Source organism: Electrona antarctica (genome assembly GCF_951216825.1).
Source record: "Electrona antarctica genome assembly, chromosome: 9".
NCBI classification, from domain to species: domain Eukaryota; kingdom Metazoa; phylum Chordata; class Actinopteri; order Myctophiformes; family Myctophidae; genus Electrona; species Electrona antarctica.
The window spans coordinates 54,798,549-54,823,982 of record NC_136790.1 but is presented as its reverse complement, the minus strand read 5'-3'; the positions used below and the strand labels follow the sequence as shown (position 1 = coordinate 54,823,982).

At 39.6% G+C, this 25,434-nt stretch overlaps 1 protein-coding gene across 6 annotated transcripts; it reads right to left on the bottom strand.

The window, feature by feature from the left end:
* Window positions 1-2,163: 2,163 nt before the first annotated feature.
* Window positions 2,164-9,596, bottom strand: LOC306929369 (uncharacterized protein). Of its 6 annotated transcripts, none has more exons than XR_013790773.1 (4): window positions 6,544-6,768; window positions 6,296-6,425; window positions 2,565-5,994; window positions 2,164-2,263 (listed from the first exon to the last, which is right to left on the bottom strand). XR_013790773.1 is itself a non-coding variant. In XM_079509876.1 (4 exons), the coding sequence occupies exon 4, from the start codon at window positions 5,363-5,365 to the stop codon at window positions 3,143-3,145; it is 2,223 nt and encodes a 740-aa protein (XP_079366002.1). In that variant the 5' UTR covers window positions 5,366-5,994; window positions 6,296-6,425; window positions 6,544-6,638; window positions 9,563-9,596; the 3' UTR covers window positions 2,181-3,142. The 6 variants fall into 6 exon arrangements, 4 of the variants coding, with proteins under 4 accessions (XP_079366002.1, XP_079366001.1, XP_079365999.1 ...); XR_013790774.1 differs by having other exon boundaries at window positions 2,181-2,694; window positions 2,813-5,994; XM_079509876.1 differs by adding an exon at window positions 9,563-9,596 and having other exon boundaries at window positions 2,181-5,994; window positions 6,544-6,638.
* Window positions 9,597-25,434: the final 15,838 nt, after the last annotated feature.

The following is a 25,434-nucleotide window of genomic DNA, read 5'->3' as shown; positions in this document are numbered from 1 at the left end:
GGAGCCGGCTGTAGTGGCAGTGCGATGACAATTTTTACGCGGCTGGTGTCGAGTGTGGCCGTGCGGCGCGACATGAGGAGATAGGGAACCAACGACGCGGAGGGTAAGTGTGTGACGTGTTAGTGTGTTGTTGCAGTGTGTGTTGCAGCGTGTTGCAGCGTGTCAGTGACGTAGTAGCTGGTGCCTTTTGTTCCTGTCCTGGGGACACCTCCTGGGGACACCTTTTCAATTGTATATAAGATTCTTTGACCAGCACCTGCAGAATGTCTTGAGATGTGCGTGCTTCCTGTCGGATCCTATCTCAAGGTTTGAAATTCTACCACTAGGTGTCAGAGTTGAGTCATATTTACTGGCTATATATCCTGAGGCCTCCAGAGTTCTGGAGGTAGCCTAGAGTTCAGATTTTTTTTTAACTAAAAAGTTGTATGAAATACTGACCAGAACTAAATAGTTCCGGTCATTTTGTGGGGGGTACTGGGGCCACACAATTAATTCACAAAACTAACGTTTTTTGTATTGTTGACCTATTTCTAAAATATTAATATAATGAAATGTACCCATTCTACATACTGTGAAATATAATGAAATGTACCCATTCTACATACTGCGAAATATAATGAAATGTACCCATTCTACATACTGTGAAATATAATGAAATGTACCCATTCTACATACTGTGAAATACAATGAAATGTACACATACTGTGAAATATAATGAAATGTACCCATTCTACATACTGTGAAATAATGAAATGTACCCATTCTACATACTGTGAAATATAATGAAATGTACCCATTCTACATACTGTGAAATATAATGAAATGTACCCATTCTACATACTGTGAAATAATGAAATGTACCCATTCTACATACTGTGAAATATAATGAAATGTACCCATTCTACATACTGTGAAATATAATGAAATGTACCCATTCTACATACTGTGAAATATAATGAAATGTACCCATTCTACATACTGTGAAATATAATGAAATGTACCCATTCTACATACTGTGAAATACAATGAAATGTACCCATTCTACATACTGTGAAATATAATGAAATGTACCCATTCTACATACTGTGAAATATAATGAAATGTACCCATTCTACATACGGTGAAATATAATGAAATGTACCCATTCTACATACTGTGAAATACAATTAAATGTACCCATTCTACATACTGTGAAATATAATGAAATGTACCCATTCTACATACTGTGAAATATAATGAAATGTACCCATTCTACATACTGTGAAATATAATGAAATGTACCCATTCTACATACTGTGAAATATAATGAAATGTACCCATTCTACATACTGTGAAATATAATGAAATGTACCCATTCTACATACTGTGAAATATAATGAAATGTACCCATTCTACATACTGTGAAATACAATGAAATGTACCCATTCTACATACTGTGAAATATAATGAAATGTACCCATTCTACATACTGTGAAATATAATGAAATGTACCCATTCTACATACTGTGAAATATAATGAAATGTACCCATTCTACATACTGTGAAATACAATGAAATGTACACATACTTTGAAATATAATGAAATGTACCCATTCTACATACTGTGAAATAATGAAATGTACCCATTGTACTGTGAAATATAATGAAATGTACCCATTCTACATACTGTGAAATATAATGAAATGTACCCATTCTACATACTGTGAAATACAATGAAATGTACACATTCTACATACTGTGAAATATAATGAAATGTACTCATTCTACATACTGTGAAATATAATGAAATGTACCCATTCTACATACTGTGAAATGTACCCATTCTACATACTGTGAAATAATGAAATGTACCCATTCTACATACTGTGAAATATAATGAAATGTACCCATTCTATATACTGTGAAATATAATGAAATGTACCCATTCTATATACTGTGAAATATAATGAAATGTACCCATTCTACATACTGTGAAATACAATGAAATGTGCCCATTCTACATACTGTGAAATATAATGAAATGTACCCATTCTACATACTGTGAAATATAATGAAATGTACCCATTCTACATACTGTGAAATATAATGAAATGTACCCATACTACATACTGTGAAATACAATGAAATGTACCCATTCTACATACTGTGAAATATAATGTGTAAGCGCCCTCGGTTTGTGAAATAATTAGAAGTGGATGGTCTCAACGGGTGTCGTTTATTTTTTCTTCGGGTACAGATGAAGATCATAGGAACACCGTGAAAACTATAAAACAGAATAAATACTTTAAGAATCATACCAAACATTTCATAGTTTCATTCAATAAAATCAGTGCATTAAGTTAATCACTTTTGTACAATTCAACAATAAAATAATTCATTTATAGTTGATCATAATCAGTGATTCAATATAACTCAAGTCATTTCAATAAACAAACAAGCAGATCGTGAAGCAAAAGCACCACAAACAATGAAAATAAACCAAACATCAACCAAACAAAATGCAACTAAAACTAAAGTAAATCATGAAAGAGACCCAAACAAACAAAACAAAGGTAAGTCTGTACCTCGCTCCGCTAACTGAGGGGCTAAAGGCTGAGTAGAAAGCCACCTTAGACTTCAAACATCACCAAACGATTAAGGGATAATTAGATGCAGGTATTTGGCACATCGGTCACTGTCCCAGCAAAGCAGACACTGTGGACAATATGGACAGGTTCACTTAACGGTCGACCAGCGCTACACATCATCTAGCAGGTTTTCAACATTACACAATTAGTATGAACATGAATGCTGCAAACAAAATAAAACATACCGTCTGGCGCTGCTACTTTCAAACATACACTGCTCTCTCCCCTGTCACTCTGTCACTGTTTGTGTGTGAATGATCAGGTGAGTGAAGTGAACAGACTTATGTGCGTGTCGGTGCGGTGACAGGAAGTTCCAAAGTAAAAGGGGAACCAAATTACAGGAAATGTCAAATTAAAGGTTAACCACATAAGTAACGAAAATAACAATTAAAGTTAAGTTAAACACTAAGTGTCACGGGCAGTTACACTCCCCCCAATCATGTTACCTAGGGCAATCATTTTGAATTGCAGATTACATGATTCACGACATCTTTACAGGTCAATGAGATTGAGGATTATTTGGTCATTCGCTCTACGAAAATAACCACGTTTTTAGTTGGCCTTTCGATGACAAGATTAGCGGAAAAGATCTTACTTCCAATTGGGTTTCTAGCTCCCGAATCTCCACGTAGGTCTCCATTTCCCCTTTCAGCTTGATTGGTGTTAGTCCTAATGAGTCGGATTGGTCCTTGGTTAGTGCTTTGCTGCTGTCCACGCTTGGTAGAGGCAACCTCTCTAGCAGCATGCATGTCTCCCAGCTCCCAACTTCCAGGGGAGTCGTTGTACTGGAAATGTATGGGGTCATCCATTTTTCCCACAGCATCCGGTATGATGCCCTTGGCTTCCACTACAGCACACTGGAGCGGACAGGACTGGTTTTCATGGAGCTTCTGTATCAGCGTGTCTTCATGACACCCCTGCTCAAGTTGGGCCCGTGGGCTTCCCAGTTCTTTTCTCAATCGCTCAGTCTCCTGCTCTGCCGTGATGGCAAGCTGTTGTTGAAGCCGAGCTCGTAAGGCCTCCAGCTCTCTATTACTTCTATCCATCTCCATGTCTTTATTTCGTAGAGTGTTGTGTACGTCAGCCAACTCAGCTTTCTGTTCCATCAACTCTTTGTTCAGTCGATTGATCTCTTGATGCTGCTCATTCGTCTTGATTCTGGTGTTGTGTCGGAGGAGGTCTAACTCACTGTCTAGCTGCCCTTTGGACCTGAGGAAGTCATCCTGGCTCCGTTTTATGGTATTCAGAAGTTTAGCTGTTTCCATGTTCCCTTTCATCAGCTCAGCCACTTCCAGCCGCAGGTGTTCATTATCTGCCAAGGCCATCCGTTTGTGGGTGCGCAGGTCGTCTAGCTCGTCCTCTAAACGGTTTACTTTAGACTTCAGCTCAGTCGCCCACCTCTGTGGGTCCTCTGTAGATGGCATGTAGACATGACTGGCAGTATGGGTCTCCTTACTTGTACAGCTATCCGTGGACTCCTTCGCCATGTCTCCCCCCGTTCTCTTATCTCTGCCATGATGCAGACAGGTAGGATGAGGTCGATAACATATGCCACATGTATGTCTTCTCCTGCATCTCTTGCCGACGTGTCCCCTTCTCAGGCATCCAAAGCAGAGGTTATTTTCAAATATGTAAGCCTTCTTGTCTTCCATAGTTGTGCGCGCAAATCTGGGGCATGTAGCAATACCATGCGCTTTCCGAGCACAGATGGGGCAGGTGAATGGAGGCTTGGGGTTGGACTCATTCTGGGTAGTCGTGTGGAAAGCTCTGGCTTTTTTAGAAGTCCTCTCAGACGCAGGTCTGCGATTAATTGGGGAGGCAATAGAGTGACAGGATATACATGGTTCTGCTTGGAGGTACTTTGTGAAACATGTGAGGTTTGGAGGAGCAGAGGGTAGTTTATTGCAGTGTTCATTATCACCTTCAAATAGCTTATACACTTGAACCCGTGCTGCTGCTACTCTGATGTCCTTTTGGACCTCAAGTCGCTGTAGTTTCATCTTTTCCTCTTGTAGTTTGGCTTGCTGGTTAAGGATCTCCTGCAGTGCTTTGGCCTTTTCCCGTTTGGCGGCAAGATCTGCTTCTGCATCAGCTATTTTCCAGGAGGCTTTGGAGGAAGTGTTAGAGTGGTGGCTGGAGGTAGATTTTGAATCATCACTGGAGGCTTTGGAGGAAGTATTGGAGTGGTGGCTGGAGGTAGATTTTGAATCATCACAGTTTGCTATGGAAGGGGTTTTGGATGAATGCAATGGATGGGTTCCACGGGACTGTGCATGGTTTTCCGTCCCCTCTGAAGAGTCAGAGATGATGGTTTCTGTATTGGTGTGTCCGAAAATGGATCCATACTCCTCCTTATCTAAGGCCATCCTGACACGCAACTTTGCCAGCACCTCATTGAAAGGCTGATTAACAGTATCCAGGTATTTATCAGCCATTTCACAAATCTCTGAGGTGATTATTATACAGGCATCCATTTGTTTGACAATGTCTGGGGTAGTAGTGCCGTTGCGTTTGATGGATTCATAATGTTCATTTATTGCATTGTGTTGGTTCTGAATACCTTCCTTTATGTCATGGAGGTCCTCTGCTAAGCAAAATGTTTTTAATGCCGTTCGAATATTTATTGCCATATGCGTCCAGGTGGTATAAGCCTTGGTGAAAGCCTGTTCGTGTTCAGCAGTCTGTTCAGAATTGATTGGCTGCTGCATATTTACTGTTGTCTCATCAGGGGTTGGCATTTGTTATATTGTTTGATGCTTACACTTCAGAGAGTATTTTGGGTCAGTTTGAAATTCAGAGTATACATATACACCATGAGGCAACTCAACAGACAAACTTTGCACCCCAAAATGAATGATATCAAACAATTTAACCATAATTTATGCAAAATGTCCCATTTAATGTTTCATTGGTTCATGCAGCAACTCTGTTTTGAGAAATACCTCAGGACCAGAAATAGATGAATAACTTAGGACCAGAAATTAAAACCCTTCACCTTGGGAAAACACATTAGGTTTTCCCACATTTTTTTTATTTTCATTTTCTTGTTTTTATAATTTTTTCATTTTTCCCTTCGTCCCTTTAGAACCTTTAGTCCAGCAGCAATAAATGTAGGTCCAAGGTACCTCTTAATGTGTAGGTTACTGTGGTGTGAGTGTGACAAACTTGTGACTATGGGCTGGTGACTTGAAGAGCAGGGTGGCTGTAGATGAGATGTAGGTGTCGACGTTGAGCTGCTGTGCATCCAGCGTCGAGTTTTCACTGTAAGCGCCCTCGGTTTGTGAAATAATTAGAAGTGGATGGTCTCAACGGGTGTCGTTTATTTTTTCTTCGGGTACAGATGAAGATCATAGGAACACCGTGAAAACTATAAAACAGAATAAATACTTTAAGAATCATACCAAACATTTCATAGTTTCATTCAATAAAATCAGTGCATTAAGTTAATCACTTTTGTACAATTCAACAATAAAATAATTCATTTATAGTTGATCATAATCAGTGATTCAATATAACTCAAGTCATTTCAATAAACAAACAAGCAGATCGTGAAGCAAAAGCACCACAAACAATGAAAATAAACCAAACATCAACCAAACAAAATGCAACTAAAACTAAAGTAAATCATGAAAGAGACCCAAACAAACAAAACAAAGGTAAGTCTGTACCTCGCTCCGCTAACTGAGGGGCTAAAGGCTGAGTAGAAAGCCACCTTAGACTTCAAACATCACCAAACGATTAAGGGATAATTAGATGCAGGTATTTGGCACATCGGTCACTGTCCCAGCAAAGCAGACACTGTGGACAATATGGACAGGTTCACTTAACGGTCGACCAGCGCTACACATCATCTAGCAGGTTTTCAACATTACACAATTAGTATGAACATGAATGCTGCAAACAAAATAAAACATACCGTCTGGCGCTGCTACTTTCAAACATACACTGCTCTCTCCCCTGTCACTCTGTCACTGTTTGTGTGTGAATGATCAGGTGAGTGAAGTGAACAGACTTATGTGCGTGTCGGTGCGGTGACAGGAAGTTCCAAAGTAAAAGGGGAACCAAATTACAGGAAATGTCAAATTAAAGGTTAACCACATAAGTAACGAAAATAACAATTAAAGTTAAGTTAAACACTAAGTGTCACGGGCAGTTACATAATGAAATGTACCCATTCTACATACTGTGAAATATAATGAAATGTACCCATTCTACATACTGTGAAATAATGAAATGTACCCATTCTACATACTGTGAAATATAATGAAATGTACCCATTCTACATACTGTGAAATATAATGAAATGTACCCATTCTACATACTGTGAAATACAATAAAATGTAACCATTCTACATACTGTGAAATATAATGAAATGTACCCATTCTACATACTGCTAAATATAATGAAATGTACCCATTCTACATACTGTGATGTATATGTATAGGTTTGAAATTCTGAAAAAGGAAGGGATGTCCGCACACTGAGTTGTAGCTCCCAGGAAGATTATTTATTTGTTACAACGTTTCGACCTCTGTGGGTCTTCGTCAGGTATGAGTACACAACATCAAGAGGCGTATTGATTGATTGATTGATTGAAATATTTATTAACAGTTTGCAGAATTACAGTACATTTCGATCACAAACTCAATACAAAGGCTGTTAACTGTGAGTGGACGACCCAATTAAGCATTACACTTGTTTACAACAGGGTCCACCATGTTCAATTCATCAAAACATTTAGAGACGTACAAATAGACACTTCTATATAGACAAAGAACAGAACAGGAATTCATCATTATATACAACAGCATATGGGCAGGTCAACAAGGAACAAGCTCTGTTGCAATGATGAAAATCAAGCTAGACACGCCCACCGCATCAGAAAGGATGAGGCTGCAATCAGCATGTAGGGCATGTCTAGCTAAGGACTCTATATATATATAAATATATTGAAAATAGTGGCTCTAAGGCCAACTCTTTAGAACCCAAAAGAAAAGTATAAAGGTGCAGACATAGTTCAAAGTAAGCTGCAAACCAATAAGAACATTGCAAAGGATACAAATACTGCCTACAGGATGAGACCAAAATATAATAGGAAAATAATCAAAATATATAATAGGGTACTGTAAAATAATGAGGACATAGCATAGGGCCAAAGAATGGCAATAACACAAATAATACACAAAAGTTAAAAAGATAAAACATAAAAAGAAAGAATGAATTAACCCCGAAATGGCTTGACATCAAATTCCTCATTAAGCCCTTGAGGCGCCATAGTGTTGAGTGTATAAATGTAAAAAGCTTCACGTTGGAGTAGGAGTCGATTATGGTCACCACCCCGAGGGGGTCTCTCTACTTTTTCAATGCCCCAATATTTTAAAGTAGAAATATTATGTCCCATTTTTTTTAAATGGGCTGCGACTGGATTTCGGAACATGTGATGGCACCTCTTATTGCCATCTCTTTGCCACTGTGGGGATGTGTAAAGTATTTGCTTTTGGACGTGAAGCTTAAGTTTAGGATCAGTCTGAATGATATGCCAGTGTTTGTGTAGGATCCTTCTGAATTCAAAGCCCATAGAGGAGTATCTAGTAATACAGAAAGGGGAATTATCATTTGGTTTAGTGCATGGAGTGGATTTCAAACACTCCTCCTGTGTGACAGACTCAAAACGTTTAGCTGCTGTGTCAATCCATTCTGGTTTGTACCCCCTTGTAAGAAATCTATTTGTTAAATCAACTGCTTGCCTTTGATCCAGCTTCACGTCCAAAAGCAAATACTTTACACATCCCCACAGTGTCAAAGAGATGGCAATAAGAGGTGCCATCACATGTTCCACCACTTTTGTTGTTTATCTTATTAAATGCCCCTGTGGCTTAGCCTATGTTGGCAAAACTAGCAGAGCCCTACGCACACGTATCAGTGAACATAGAAGTAATATCAGATGTGGCGACGAGCGAAATCCAGTCGCAGCCCATTTAAAAAAAAATGGGACATAATATTTCTACTTTAAAATATTGGGGCATTGAAAAAGTAGAGAGACCCCCTCGGGGTGGTGACCATAATCGACTCCTACTCCAACGTGAAGCTTTTTACATTTATACACTCAACACTATGGCGCCTCAAGGGCTTAATGAGGAATTTGATGTCAAGCCATTTCGGGGTTAATTCATTCTTTCTTTTTATGTTTTATCTTTTTAACTTTTGTGTATTATTTGTGTTATTGCCATTCTTTGGCCCTATGCTATGTCCTCATTATTTTACAGTACCCTATTATATATTTTGATTATTTTCCTATTATATTTTGGTCTCATCCTGTAGGCAGTATTTGTATCCTTTGCAATGTTCTTATTGGTTTGCAGCTTACTTTTAACTATGTCTGCACCTTTATACTTTTCTTTTGGGTTCTAAAGAGTTGGCCTTAGAGCCACTATTTTCAATATATTTATAGAGTCCTTAGCTAGACATGCCCTACATGCTGATTGCAGCCTCATCCTTTCTGATGCGGTGGGCTTGATTTTCATCATTGCAACAGAGCTTGTTCCTTGTTGACCTGCCCATATGCTGTTGATGAATTCCTGTTCTGTTCTTTGTCTATATAGAAGTGTCTATTTGTACGTCTCTAAATGTTTTGATGAATTGAACATGGTGGACCCTGTTGTAAACAAGTGTAATGCTTAATTGGGTCGTCCACTCACAGTTAACAGCCTTTGTATTGAGTTTGTGCTCGAAATGTACTGTAATTCTGCAAACTGTTAATAAATATTTAAATCAATCAATCAATCAATACGCCTCTTGATGTTGTGTACTCATACCTGACGAAGACCCACAGTGGTCGAAACGTTGTAACAAATAAAGAATCTTCCTGGGAGCTACAACTCAGTGTGCGGACATCCCTTCCTTTTTCATTGTACGTATATTCTTTGACCAGCACCTGCAGAATGTCTTGAGATGTGCGTGCTTCCTGTCGGATCCTATCTCAAGGTTTGAAATTCTACCACTAGGTGTCAGAGTTGAGTCATATTTACTGGCTATATATCCTGAGGCCTCCAGAGTTCTGGAGGTAGCCTAGAGTTCAGATTTTTTTTTAACTAAAAAGTTGTATGAAATACTGACCAGAACTAAATAGTTCCGGTCATTTTGTGGGGGGTACTGGGGCCACACAATTAATTCACAAAACTAACGTTTTTTGTATTGTTGACCTATTTCTAAAATATTAATATAATGAAATGTACCCATTCTACATACTGTGAAATATAATGAAATGTACCCATTCTACATACTGCGAAATATAATGAAATGTACCCATTCTACATACTGTGAAATATAATGAAATGTACCCATTCTACATACTGTGAAATACAATGAAATGTACACATACTGTGAAATATAATGAAATGTACCCATTCTACATACTGTGAAATAATGAAATGTACCCATTCTACATACTGTGAAATATAATGAAATGTACCCATTCTACATACTGTGAAATATAATGAAATGTACCCATTCTACATACTGTGAAATAATGAAATGTACCCATTCTACATACTGTGAAATATAATGAAATGTACCCATTCTACATACTGTGAAATATAATGAAATGTACCCATTCTACATACTGTGAAATATAATGAAATGTACCCATTCTACATACTGTGAAATACAATGAAATGTACCCATTCTACATACTGTGAAATATAATGAAATGTACCCATTCTACATACTGTGAAATATAATGAAATGTACCCATTCTACATACGGTGAAATATAATGAAATGTACCCATTCTACATACTGTGAAATACAATTAAATGTACCCATTCTACATACTGTGAAATATAATGAAATGTACCCATTCTACATACTGTGAAATATAATGAAATGTACCCATTCTACATACTGTGAAATATAATGAAATGTACCCATTCTACATACTGTGAAATACAATGAAATGTACCCATTCTACATACTGTGAAATATAATGAAATGTACCCATTCTACATACTGTGAAATATAATGAAATGTACCCATTCTACATACTGTGAAATATAATGAAATGTACCCATTCTACATACTGTGAAATACAATGAAATGTACACATACTTTGAAATATAATGAAATGTACCCATTCTACATACTGTGAAATAATGAAATGTACCCATTGTACTGTGAAATATAATGAAATGTACCCATTCTACATACTGTGAAATATAATGAAATGTACCCATTCTACATACTGTGAAATACAATGAAATGTACACATTCTACATACTGTGAAATATAATGAAATGTACTCATTCTACATACTGTGAAATATAATGAAATGTACCCATTCTACATACTGTGAAATGTACCCATTCTACATACTGTGAAATATAATGAAATGTACCCATTCTACATACTGTGAAATAATGAAATGTACCCATTCTACATACTGTGAAATATAATGAAATGTACCCATTCTATATACTGTGAAATATAATGAAATGTACCCATTCTATATACTGTGAAATATAATGAAATGTACCCATTCTACATACTGTGAAATACAATGAAATGTGCCCATTCTACATACTGTGAAATATAATGAAATGTACCCATTCTACATACTGTGAAATATAATGAAATGTACCCATTCTACATACTGTGAAATATAATGAAATGTACCCATACTACATACTGTGAAATACAATGAAATGTACCCATTCTACATACTGTGAAATATAATGAAATGTACCCATTCTACATACTGTGAAATATAATGAAATGTACCCATTCTACATACTGTGAAATAATGAAATGTACCCATTCTACATACTGTGAAATATAATGAAATGTACCCATTCTACATACTGTGAAATATAATGAAATGTACCCATTCTACATACTGTGAAATACAATAAAATGTAACCATTCTACATACTGTGAAATATAATGAAATGTACCCATTCTACATACTGCTAAATATAATGAAATGTACCCATTCTACATACTGTGATGTATATGTATAGGTTTGAAATTCTGAAAAAGGAAGGGATGTCCGCACACTGAGTTGTAGCTCCCAGGAAGATTATTTATTTGTTACAACGTTTCGACCTCTGTGGGTCTTCGTCAGGTATGAGTACACAACATCAAGAGGCGTATTGATTGATTGATTGATTGAAATATTTATTAACAGTTTGCAGAATTACAGTACATTTCGATCACAAACTCAATACAAAGGCTGTTAACTGTGAGTGGACGACCCAATTAAGCATTACACTTGTTTACAACAGGGTCCACCATGTTCAATTCATCAAAACATTTAGAGACGTACAAATAGACACTTCTATATAGACAAAGAACAGAACAGGAATTCATCATTATATACAACAGCATATGGGCAGGTCAACAAGGAACAAGCTCTGTTGCAATGATGAAAATCAAGCTAGACACGCCCACCGCATCAGAAAGGATGAGGCTGCAATCAGCATGTAGGGCATGTCTAGCTAAGGACTCTATATATATATAAATATATTGAAAATAGTGGCTCTAAGGCCAACTCTTTAGAACCCAAAAGAAAAGTATAAAGGTGCAGACATAGTTCAAAGTAAGCTGCAAACCAATAAGAACATTGCAAAGGATACAAATACTGCCTACAGGATGAGACCAAAATATAATAGGAAAATAATCAAAATATATAATAGGGTACTGTAAAATAATGAGGACATAGCATAGGGCCAAAGAATGGCAATAACACAAATAATACACAAAAGTTAAAAAGATAAAACATAAAAAGAAAGAATGAATTAACCCCGAAATGGCTTGACATCAAATTCCTCATTAAGCCCTTGAGGCGCCATAGTGTTGAGTGTATAAATGTAAAAAGCTTCACGTTGGAGTAGGAGTCGATTATGGTCACCACCCCGAGGGGGTCTCTCTACTTTTTCAATGCCCCAATATTTTAAAGTAGAAATATTATGTCCCATTTTTTTAAAATGGGCTGCGACTGGATTTCGGAACATGTGATGGCACCTCTTATTGCCATCTCTTTGCCACTGTGGGGATGTGTAAAGTATTTGCTTTTGGACGTGAAGCTTAAGTTTAGGATCAGTCTGAATGATATGCCAGTGTTTGTGTAGGATCCTTCTGAATTCAAAGCCCATAGAGGAGTATCTAGTAATACAGAAAGGGGAATTATCATTTGGTTTAGTGCATGTAGTGGGTTTCAAACACTCCTCCTGTGTGACAGACTCAAAACGTTTAGCTGCTGTGTCAATCCATTCTGGTTTGTACCCCCTTGTAAGAAATCTATTTGTTAAATCAACTGCTTGCCTTTGATCCAGCTTCACGTCCAAAAGCAAATACTTTACACATCCCCACACTGTCAAAGAGATGGCAATAAGAGGTGCCATCACATGTTCCACCACTTTTGTTGTTTATCTTATTAAATGCCCCTGTGGCTTAGCCTATGTTGGCAAAACTAGCAGAGCCCTACGCACACGTATCAGTGAACATAGAAGTAATATCAGATGTGGCGACGAGCGAAATCCAGTCACAGCCCATTTAAAAAAAAATGGGACATAATATTTCTACTTTAAAATATTGGGGCATTGAAAAAGTAGAGCGACCCCCTCGGGGTGGTGACCATAATCGACAGGAATTTGATGTCAAGCCATTTCGGGGTTAATTCATTATTTCTTTTTATGTTTTATCTTTTTAACTTTTGTGTATTATTTGTGTTATTGCCATTCTTTGGCCCTATGCTATGTCCTCATTATTTTACAGTACCCTATTATATATTTTGATTATTTTCCTATTATATTTTGGTCTCATCCTGTAGGCAGTATTTGTATCCTTTGCAATGTTCTTATTGGTTTGCAGCTTACTTTTAACTATGTCTGCACCTTTATACTTTTATTTTGGGTTCTAAAGAGTTGGCCTTAGAGCCACTATTTTCAATATATTTATAGAGTCCTTAGCTAGACATGCCCTACATGCTGATTGCAGCCTCATCCTTTCTGATGCGGTGGGCTTGATTTTCATCATTGCAACAGAGCTTGTTCCTTGTTGACCTGCCCATATGCTGTTGATGAATTCCTGTTCTGTTCTTTGTCTATATAGAAGTGTCTATTTGTACGTCTCTAAATGTTTTGATGAATTGAACATGGTGGACCCTGTTGTAAACAAGTGTAATGCTTAATTGGGTCGTCCACTCACAGTTAACAGCCTTTGTATTGAGTTTGTGCTTGAAATGTACTGTAATTCTGCAAACTGTTAATACATATTTAAATCAATCAATCAATCAATACGCCTCTTGATGTTGTGTACTCATACCTGACGAAGACCCACAGAGGTCGAAACGTTGTAACAAATAAAGAATCTTCCTGGGAGCTACAACTCAGTGTGCGGACATCCCTTCCTTTTTCATTGTACGTATATTTTTTGACCAGCACCTGCAGAATGTCTTGAGATGTGCGTGCTTCCTGTCGGATCCTATCTCAAGGTTTGAAATTCTACCACTAGGTGTCAGAGTTGAGTCATATTTACAAGCTATATATCCTGAGGCCTCCAGAGTTCTGGAGGTAGCCTAGAGTTCAGATTTTTTTTTAACTAAAAAGTTGTATGAAATACTGACCAGAACTAAATAGTTCCGGTCATTTTGTGGGGGGTACTGGGGCCACACAATTAATTCACAAAACTATGTCTTTTGTATTGTTGACCTATTTCTAAAATATTAGCGCAACTTTCGTTCAACTTTGACCACTCTATCACATGGAACTATTTTTTGGGCGTAGTGATATGGACACAAAAAACATAGTTCTGTGTGATAGAGGGGTCAAAAATGAACGAAAGTTGCACTAATATTTTAGAAATAGGTTTTTTGATTGATTGATTGAAATATTTATTAACAGTTTGCAGAATTACAGTACATTTCAAGCACAAACTCAATACAAAGACTGTTAACCCAATTAAGCATTACACTTACGTTTACAAGAGGGTCCACCATGTTCAATTCATCAAAACATTTAGAGACGTACAAAGGTCAACAATACAAAAAAGGTCAACAATACAATGTGAATTAATTTACTTTTACTGCGTGGCCCCAGTGCCTCCCCCCCACAAAATGACTGGAACTACTTAATATTTCACCAAAACCAGAGCAGAACTCCCACCACGGGACTCGGCCAATCAATTAATACAGTTGCAATCACTATATTAAAGTATTTCATACAGCTTAAGTTAAAAAAATCTGAACTATCCCTCTAACTTTTTGTCTATTTATTCAACTCATAAAACATGAAATTAAATTATATTAAAAGGCACAACATGTATTAGAGCGCCGTGTGTGTGTATGTGTGTGTGTGTGTGTGTGTGTGTGTGTGTGTGTGTGTGTGTGTGTGTGTGTGTGTGTGTGTGTGTGTGTGTGTGTGTGTCTGTGTGTGTCAGAGTGTCAGAGCATCTTACCAGCAAGGAAATGGTCTCTTCATCCAGCCAGCAGAGCTGTGTATGTATGTGAAACCACACAGTCAGTGTGTGTGCGTGCGTGTGTGTGTGTGTGTGTGTGTGTGTGTGTGTGTGTGTGTGTGTGTGTGTGTGTGTGTGTGCGAAACCACACGTACAGCTCTGTTCTCCGTCAGTGCGTGTGTGTGTGTGTACTCAGCTCTCAGTCAGTGTCAGTCAGTCACTTCGACACCATGACATGTACACCATCCTACATCACAGCATGTGAGTACTTTTACCGTGTTTATATATGTGAGTACTTCATGTATATCTCAGTTTACTGTGTTTATATATGTGAGTACTTCATTTATCTCAGTTCACTGAGATTCAATTAATTCACAAAACTAACGTCTTTTGTATTGTTGACCTATTGTGTATTGAAGTATTGTGTATTGAAGTAGTAGGCCTACTTCTATTGATTACTAACTACTCTACTGACTAGTACTTCTATTAATTATAACTACTCTACTGACAAGTAGGCCTACTTCTATTGATTACTAACTACTCTACTGACTAGTATTTCTATTAATTACCGCATGCAGACTAGAATTCATGGATCATGTTTTGTCGCATCCTGTGATGACTAGCAGTGGTTTGGGGTTAATGGTAGTTTCCTCTGGACAGAAAATTCATGTCAAATAAAAGCAGCATTCTGTCTTAGTGTTCGTACCAGTTCTACATTGTGTCTTAGTGTTCGTACCAGTTCTACATTGTGTCTTAGTGTTCGTACCAGTTCTACATTGTGTCTTAGTGTTCGTACCAGTTCTACATTCTGTCTTAGTGTTCGTACCAGTTCTACATTCTGTCTTATTCTCCACCTCACCCTATAGCCTCCACCTCACCCTATAGTCTCCACCTCACCCTATAGCCTCCACCTCACCCTATAGTCTCCACCTCACCCTATAGCCTCCACCTCACCCTATAGCCTCCACCTCACCCTATAGCCTCCACCTCACCCTATAGCCCTCACCCTATAGCCTCCACCTCACCCTATAGCCTCCACCTTACAGGTACCACTCACCCTATAGCCTCCACCTAACCCTATAGCCTCCACCTGACCCTGTAGTCTCCACCTTACCCTATAGCCTCCACCTCACCCTATAGCCTCCACCTCACCATATAGCCTCCACCTCACCCTATAGCCTCCACCTCACCCTATAGCCTCCACCTCACCCTATAGCCTCTACCTCACCCTATAGCCTCCACCTCACCATATAGCCTCCACCTCACCCTATAGCCTCCACCTCACCCTATAGCCTCCACCTCACCCTATAGCCTCCACCTTACAGGTACCACTCACCCTATAGTCTCCACCTCACCCTATAGCCTCCACCTCACCCTATAGCCTCCACCTCACCCTATAGCCTCCACCTTACAGGTACCACTCACCCTGTAGTCTCCACCTCACCCGATAGCCTCCACCTCACCTAGCCTCCACCTCACCCTATAGCCTCCACCTTAAGGCCTATTCATAGTCTGGATTTTCGGTGGTCAGCTCACCACCGCTCCGGTGGTGAGCTGACCACCGGTCAGTGCTCAATGCTGAAATAACATTGAGCGGTGGTGAGTAAAAACAGAGAGAAGGGCTGGAGCGGTGGCGGTGGTTTGCTCTTCACCGCGGCTCGTGACGTCATGTTGTAGTTCGGTGGTCACCTAACCACCGTAATTCCAGACTATGTATGAGCCTTTACAGGCAAATGCAAATTTAAGCTCAATTTATGTAACTCAGACAGCATTTTATGTAGACATAGCACTATAGTGTAGGCCTATACTCATAGTTTCCTTATAGATATTCTACTGTTATAGACTTTTACCATGTGTTGTTCTTGCTTACTGTAAATCTCTCTGGATTAAGAGCGTCTTAAATTAGGGAAAATTACATTACCTTTATCAGGCGATATTTAATTTAATTATTAAAACTAAGTCTGTCTGTCTGTCTGTCTGTCTGTCTGTCTGTCTGTCTGTCTGTCTGTCTGTCTGTCTGTCTGTCTGTCTGTCTGTCTGTCTGTCTGTCTGTCTGTCTCTCTCTCTCTCTCTCTCTGTCTCTCTCTCTCTCTCTCTCCCCCCCCTCTCTCCCCCCCCCTCTCTCTCTCTCTCTCTCTCTCTCTCTCTCTCTCTCTCTCCCCCCCCCCCCCTCTCTCTCTCTCTCTCTCTCTCTCTCTCTCTCTCTCTCTCTCTCTCTCTCTCTCCCCCCCCTCTCTCTCTATGTCTCTCTCCCACAGTGATGTATTTCCTCATCTGTTGTGCTCCTGCTCAACCAGAAGGTGAGATGACGTCATTTCATTGCATTATGGGTAGTGTAGTGTGAGACGATCATTTAGAGAACTACAACACTTTATAATTATATGTAGGGCTATTTATAAAAAGGCATCGACATAGAAGCACTAAAACCACAGAGGATTGTGAGGTGGAATTTACACAACAACACGCACGCACACGCACACACACACACAGGCTTCAGTCTGGCAGAGTAGATAATATCTCACAGTATCATGTTTATGATCTTAGTTCATGAAACATGAGATCTTAAGAAGTTTTAAAATAAGAATCTGGAATCATAAGATTGTATTAAATCAATCATATTGATATTGATTGTCATTGAATGCATTGCTTAGCGTGTGTCGAGGAAACAGCAGTCTGTGTAGTTATATGTATATTATGTAAGGGATAATATCTGGCTAGGTGGTCATTATCGGGAGATAATTCACCGACAGGGAGTTTAACCACCGAGGCGAAGCCGATTTATCTTGATTTATCATAATATTTATCATAATATAAAAAACATGAACAATATAATATACAATATAATATACAATATACAATATAAAAAACATGAACAATGACTGTACATCCTCAACAGATTTGCTCTTCTAACTAATGTATTTCTTTCTCTCTTTCTCTCTCTCTTTCTTCCTTTCTTTCTTTCTTTCCTTCCTTCTTTCCTTCCAGATCCAGATCCAGATCCAGATCCAGATCCAGTGTCTCTGAGAGTTCGCCCTGACCAATCAGACTTCTTCCCCCGTGAGTCCATCTCACTGAGTTGTGCAGCAGGATGGACTGTGAGAAGACAGAGCAATAAGGCATCTGGGACCTGCGGCCGTGACTGGGGAACTATTGAAGGTAAGACTGGGGAACTATTGAAGGTAAGACTGGGGAACTATTGAAGGTAAGACTGGGGAACTATTGAAGGTAAGACTGGGGAACTATTGAAGGTAAGACTGGGGAACTATTGAAGGTAAGACTGGGGAACTATTGAAGGTACTGAGTCAGGGTTAGGGTTTTGGAAGTCTCGTGTTGCCAGACTGTTGCAGAGCAACGGAAGCTCTGATCATGAGTAAAATATAAATGCTTCCGTCGTACAGTCTGGAGCAACGGAAGCTCTGATCATGAGTAAAATATAAATGCTTCCGTCGTACAGTCTGGAACAACGGAAGCTCTGATCATGAGTAAAATATAAATGCTTCCGTCATACAGTCTGGAGCAACGGAAGCTCTGATCATGAGTAAAATATAAATGCTTCCGTCATACAGTCTGGAGCAACGGAAGCTCTGATCATGAGTAAAATATAAATGCTTCCGTCATACAGTCTGGAGCAACGGAAGCTCTGATCATGAGTAAAATATTACAATTATAATAATACATATATGCCCATAGTGAATGGGGCCCATAGTGAATGGGGCCCATAGTGAATGGGGCCCATAGTGAATGGGCCCATAGTGAATGGGGCCCATAGTGAATGGGGCATAGTGAATGGGGCCCATAGTGAATGGGGCCCATAGTGAATGGGGCCCATAGTGAATGGGGCCCATAGTGAATGGGGCCCATAGTGAATGGGGCCCATAGTGAATGGGGCATAGTGAATGGGGCCCATAGTGAATGGGGCCCATAGTGAATGGGCCCATAGTGAATGGGGCCCATAGTGAATGGGGCCCATAGTGAATGGGCCCATAGTGAATGGGGCATAGTGAATGGGGCCCATAGTGAATGGGGCGGCCCATAGTGAATGGGGCCCATAGTGAATGGGCCCATAGTGAATGGGGCCCATAGTGAATGGGGCCCATAGTGAATGGGGCCCATAGTGAATGGGGCCCATAGTGAATGGGGCCCATAGTGAATGGGGCATAGTGAATGGGGCCCATAGTGAATGGGGCCCATAGTGAATGGGGCCCATAGTGAATGGGGCCCATAGTGAATGGGGCCCATAGTGAATGGGCCCATAGTGAATGGGGCATAGTGAATGGGCCCATAGTGAATGGGGCCCATAGTGAATGGGGCCCATAGTGAATGGGGCCCATAGTGAATGGGCCCATAGTGAATGGGGCATAGTGAATGGGCCCATAGTGAATGGGGCCCATAGTGAATGGGGCATAGTGAATGGGGCCCATAGTGAATGGGGCATAGTGAATGGGGCCCATAGTGAATGGGGCCCATGATAACGTCTCTGTTTTCATTGTGATTCTAACAGGAGTTAGTCACTCTCAGTGCTCTGTCACTCTCTACGACGGAGACTCTGCAGTTTACTGGTGTGAGTCTGAGTCCACTGGAGAACACAGCCCAACCGTCCACATCAAGATCTCTGGTACAGTTTATATAATTATTACACAGCCCAACCGTCCACATCAAGATCTCTGGTACAGTTTATATAATTATTACACAGCCCAACCGTCCACATCAAGATCTCTGGTACAGTTTATATAATTATTACACAGCCCAACCGTCCACATCAAGATCTCTGGTACAGTTTATATAATTATTACACAGCCCAACCGTCCACATCAAGATCTCTGGTACAGTTTATATAATTATTACACAGCCCAACCGTCCACATCAAGATCTCTGGTACAGTTTATATAATTATTACACAGCCCAACCGTCCACATCAAGATCTCTGGTACAGTTTATATAATTATTACACAGCCCAACCGTCCACATCAAGATCTCTGGTACAGTTTATATAATTATTACACAGCCCAACCGTCCACATCAAGATCTCTGGTACAGTTTATATAATTATTACACAGCCCAACCGTCCACATCAAGATCTCTGGTACAGTTTATATAATTATTACACAGCCCAACCGTCCACATCAAGATCTCTGGTACAGTTTATATAATTATTACACAGCCCAACCGTCCACATCAAGATCTCTGGTACAGTTTATATAATTATTACACAGCCCAACCGTCCACATCAAGATCTCTGGTACAGTTTATATAATTATTACACAGCCCAACCGTCCACATCAAGATCTCTGGTACAGTTTATATAATTATTACACAGCCCAACCGTCCACATCAAGATCTCTGGTACAGTTTATATAATTATTACACAGCCCAACCGTCCACATCAAGATCTCTGGTACAGTTTATATAATTATTACACAGCCCAACCGTCCACATCAAGATCTCTGGTACAGTTTATATAATTATTACACAGCCCAACCGTCCACATCAAGATCTCTGGTACAGTTTATATAATTATTACACAGCCCAACCGTCCACATCAAGATCTCTGGTACAGTTTATATAATTATTACACAGCCCAACCGTCCACATCAAGATCTCTGGTACAGTTTATATAATTATTACACAGCCCAACCGTCCACATCAAGATCTCTGGTACAGTTTATATAATTATTACACAGCCAAACCGTCCACATCAAGATCTCTGGTACAGTTTATATAATTATTACACAGCCCAACCGTCCACATCAAGATCTCTGGTACAGTTTATATAATTATTACACAGCCCAACCGTCCACATCAAGATCTCTGGTACAGTTTATATAATTATTACACAGCCCAACCGTCCACATCAAGATCTCTGGTACAGTTTATATAATTATTACACAGCCCAACCGTCCACATCAAGATCTCTGGTACAGTTTATATAATTATTACACAGCCCAACCGTCCACATCAAGATCTCTGGTACAGTTTATATAATTATTACACAGCCCAACCGTCCACATCAAGATCTCTGGTACAGTTTATATAATTATTACACAGCCCAACCGTCCACATCAAGATCTCTGGTACAGTTTATATAATTATTACACAGCCCAACCGTCCACATCAAGATCTCTGGTACAGTTTATATAATTATTACACAGCCCAACCGTCCACATCAAGATCTCTGGTACAGTTAATATAATTATTACACAGCCCAACCGTCCACATCAAGATCTCTGGTACAGTTTCTATAATTATTACACAGCCCAACCGTCCACATCAAGATCTCTGGTACAGTTTCTATAATTATTACACAGCCCAACCGTCCACATCAAGATCTCTGGTACAGTTTATATAATTATTACACAGCCCAACCGTCCACATCAAGATCTCTGGTACAGTTTATATAATTATTACACAGCCCAACCGTCCACATCAAGATCTCTGGTACAGTTTATATAATTATTACACAGCCCAACCGTCCACATCAAGATCTCTGGTACAGTTTATATAATTATTACACAGCCCAACCGTCCACATCAAGATCTCTGGTACAGTTTATATAATTATTACACAGCCCAACCGTCCACATCAAGATCTCTGGTACAGTTAATATAATTATTACACAGCCCAACCGTCCACATCAAGATCTCTGGTACAGTTTATATAATTATTACACAGCCCAACCGTCCACATCAAGATCTCTGGTCATTTAAATGCCCTTCCACATCATACATACAAGTACAGTATAATTATTACATTTAAATGTCCTTCCACATCATACTGGAGGTCGTTGTGTTCTACTGTGTATCATTAATATGACAGAATGTTACTGTAGATAGACACTAGTACAGATACACAATACTATAACCTGTCTCTAATAGTAGAACTACAACATGTTGTTCTAGATGTGATCCTACAGAGTCATGTTTCTAATAGTAGAATTATAACATGTTGCTCTATAGATGTGATCCTACAGAGTCCTGTTTCTAATAGTAGAATTATAACATGTTGCTCTATAGATGTGATCCTACAGAGTCCTGTTTCTAATAGTAGAATTATAACATGTTGCTCTATAGATGTGATCCTACAGAGTCCTGTTTCTAATAGTAGAATTATAACATGTTGCTCTATAGATGTGATCCTACAGAGTCCTGTTTCTAATAGTAGAATTATAACATGTTGCTCTATAGATGTGATCCTACAGAGTCCTGTTTCTAATAGTAGAATTATAACATGTTGCTCTATAGATGTGATCCTACAGAGTCCTGTTTCTAATAGTAGAATTATAACATGTTGCTCTATAGATGTGATCCTACAGAGTCCTGTTTCTAATAGTAGAATTATAACATGTTGCTCTATAGATGTGATCCTACAGAGTCCTGTTTCTAATAGTAGAATTATAACATGTTGCTCTATAGATGTGATCCTACAGAGTCCTGTTTCTAATAGTAGAATTATAACATGTTGCTCTATAGATGTGATCCTACAGAGTCATGTTTCTAATAGTAGAATTATAACATGTTGCTCTATAGATGTGATCCTACAGAGTCATGTTTCTAACAGTAGAATTATAACATGTTGCTCTATAGATGTGATCCTACAGAGTCCTGTTTCTGACAGTAGAACTATAACATGTTGCTCTATAGATGTGATCCTACAGAGTCCTGTTTCTAACAGTAGAACTATAACATGTTGCTCTATAGATGTGATCCTACAGAGTCCTCTACTTCCTGTGCCAGAGGGAGGTAACGCCACGTTCCGCTGCCTCTACAACCACCAGACAACAAAGGAACGGTCCTCCGACCTTCCGGCTGACTTCTACCAAAACGGATCCTTCTTCAGGGCTGAGTCTGCAGGACAGATGACCATCCTCGGCGTCAACAAGTCTGACCAAGGACTCTACAAGTGCTCAATCTCTGGCCTCGGAGAGTCCCCAGAGAGCTGGATGGAGGTGACAAGTGAGTCGTTGTCAGATGATTCGACCACGAGAAGATAATCCAGTGTTTGGAAACTATAAAACCATTTGTTGTCTTTCCCAGATTCCTCTTCCTCCTCCGACCCGAGCGCCGACCCAGCAGAACCTCTCATGACTCTGACCCAGCTGATCATCAAGATACTGGTGTTCACTCCCTACGTCATCTCTACCTTTCTCTACTTCTCTATCCAGAAGGACAGAGCCAGAGCCAGAGCTAGAGGTGAGAACACACTTATCTATGTAGTTCTAGTTCTATCCAGAAGGACAGAGCCAGAGCCAGAGGTGAGAACACACTTCTCATATGTAGTTCTAGTTCTATCCTGAAGGACAGAGCCAGAGCCGGATCATTAAATAGGACTGGCCAATCACAGCCACGGATCATTAAATAGGACTGGCCAATCATATCAGATCATTTCTATTTAGACTCTTGAACCTTCACTCTGATACTCATACAGACATTAAACACATTCAATGCCAGGTATCCAGTATTCACCCCTGCCAATGCCTTCCATTCTGAACGTCTTTGATTGAGGCAAAAATTACCCCAGGTCTTGAACCTGAGCAGCTAGCATTCCAGAGCTAATCAGATGTAGCATCACATGGCCTTTAAATTAAAGTGATTGTGATCTCTCTCTCTCTCTCTCTCTCTCTCTCTCTCTCTCTCTCTCTCTCTCTCTCTCTCTCAGCTGCAGCAGCCAATGCGAGGAGAAGAGGCATCAATGCTGTCATCATGGAAGTGGCTGTGTAACTACGACACACACGCGTGCACACACGCACAGGATTAGAAAGCTATAGTTGCAAACAAAGCACAAGGAAGAGTGTTGTCCAAGTGTCTCTGCTTTGATTGGTTGAATAGTTTATTAGACATAAATGTATAAACAGCAACAGAGTACAGTCTAACACTCATTCCTTGCGGTCTTGTTTCCATTTTGTGTGTGTGTGTGTGTTTGCATGCATGTGTGTGCGCGTGCGTGCGTGTGTCCGCACGCGTGAGTGAGTGCAGTCTTTAAAACGTTTTAATTTTCCTTCTACATTTTATTAAGTTTGAATGTATGTACTAAATATGCATTATTAGTCTATTGTTCTTTTCTGCGTGATGTAAAACATATTTCACTATAATCTATAATCTATTGTTTTATTTTAATAAATATTTTCTATAAAGACATTCAGTGCAACATGTTTCTTTTTAGTAAAACGTATAGTTGTAACAGGAAGTAATGTCTCTGTGCAGACAACAGGACGTCATGTGACAGGAAGTCACCATGAGCACGACCACGACCACGACTTAGACGTGTTGTTGTGGTTTATACACACACACACACACGCACGCACGCACGCACACACGCACAACTAATTGGCATAGATTTTAGGACCGACGCTGCCCTAAAACGTCAAACAGACAGAACAGAACTATTATTGTTATTATCATTTAAAAAAATGCAAGGCCTATATATATTTTTTTTCATGGAGCCCGAGGAACGGCCTCTAATGCCCCCCCCCCCCCCCCCCCCCCCAGCATACCCCCCCAAACACACACACACACCTCCCCTATCCTGTGCTTATAGTTTCGATATTATTCACACACACACACACACACACACCTACCCTATCCTGTGCTTAGTTTCGATATTATTCACACACACACACACACACACACACACACACACACACGCACACACACACACACACACACAAAAAAACTCTCGAGGGCTGGATATTGATATAGTTGTTTGCTGTTTTGTTTTGTTTGTTATTTTGTAACCAACAAACAAAACAAAACAACAAACTATAGCTAAGCTGGTCTGGATACTACTCTGCCTTACTCCCAGAACCCACCTCACCCTGCTCATATTGGCAGGCTGGAATGGTTTAGGGTTGACGACAGAGTACAGCATCTTGCAATGGGTCTGGTCCACAAGATTCACTACACCACCAAGATACCAATGTACCTGTCTAAATACTTCACTGTTGTTACAGAAAAACACTTTTTAATCACATCCCTGGACGTTTCTACTAATAGAGTTGTAATGTAATCCCCTATCGTGCCGGCCGATAGGGGCGCCTATTTGAAGGCATGGTGAAACAAACAGTGAAAACGTCCAGGGATGTGATTAAAAAGTGTTTTTCTGTAACAACATTGAAGATTCGGTTCTTCCACCGACCCGAGGAGGATCCTACCATCCGTGGCTCTGAGTAGAGAGCTTTAGATAACATTTATAAAGCTTTATAAACAAAGGTTATAAACGGAGGAAGACACACAGCAGGCTGAGCTTCTGTCATCATGACTCGGCTCAGAGCTGCTGGACGCCCCCCTAGTGGCGAAAAATAAAACTTCTGGGAACTCAGATTACTGGAACACAAACAAACTCAAGATGAAAACGAAATAAAAAA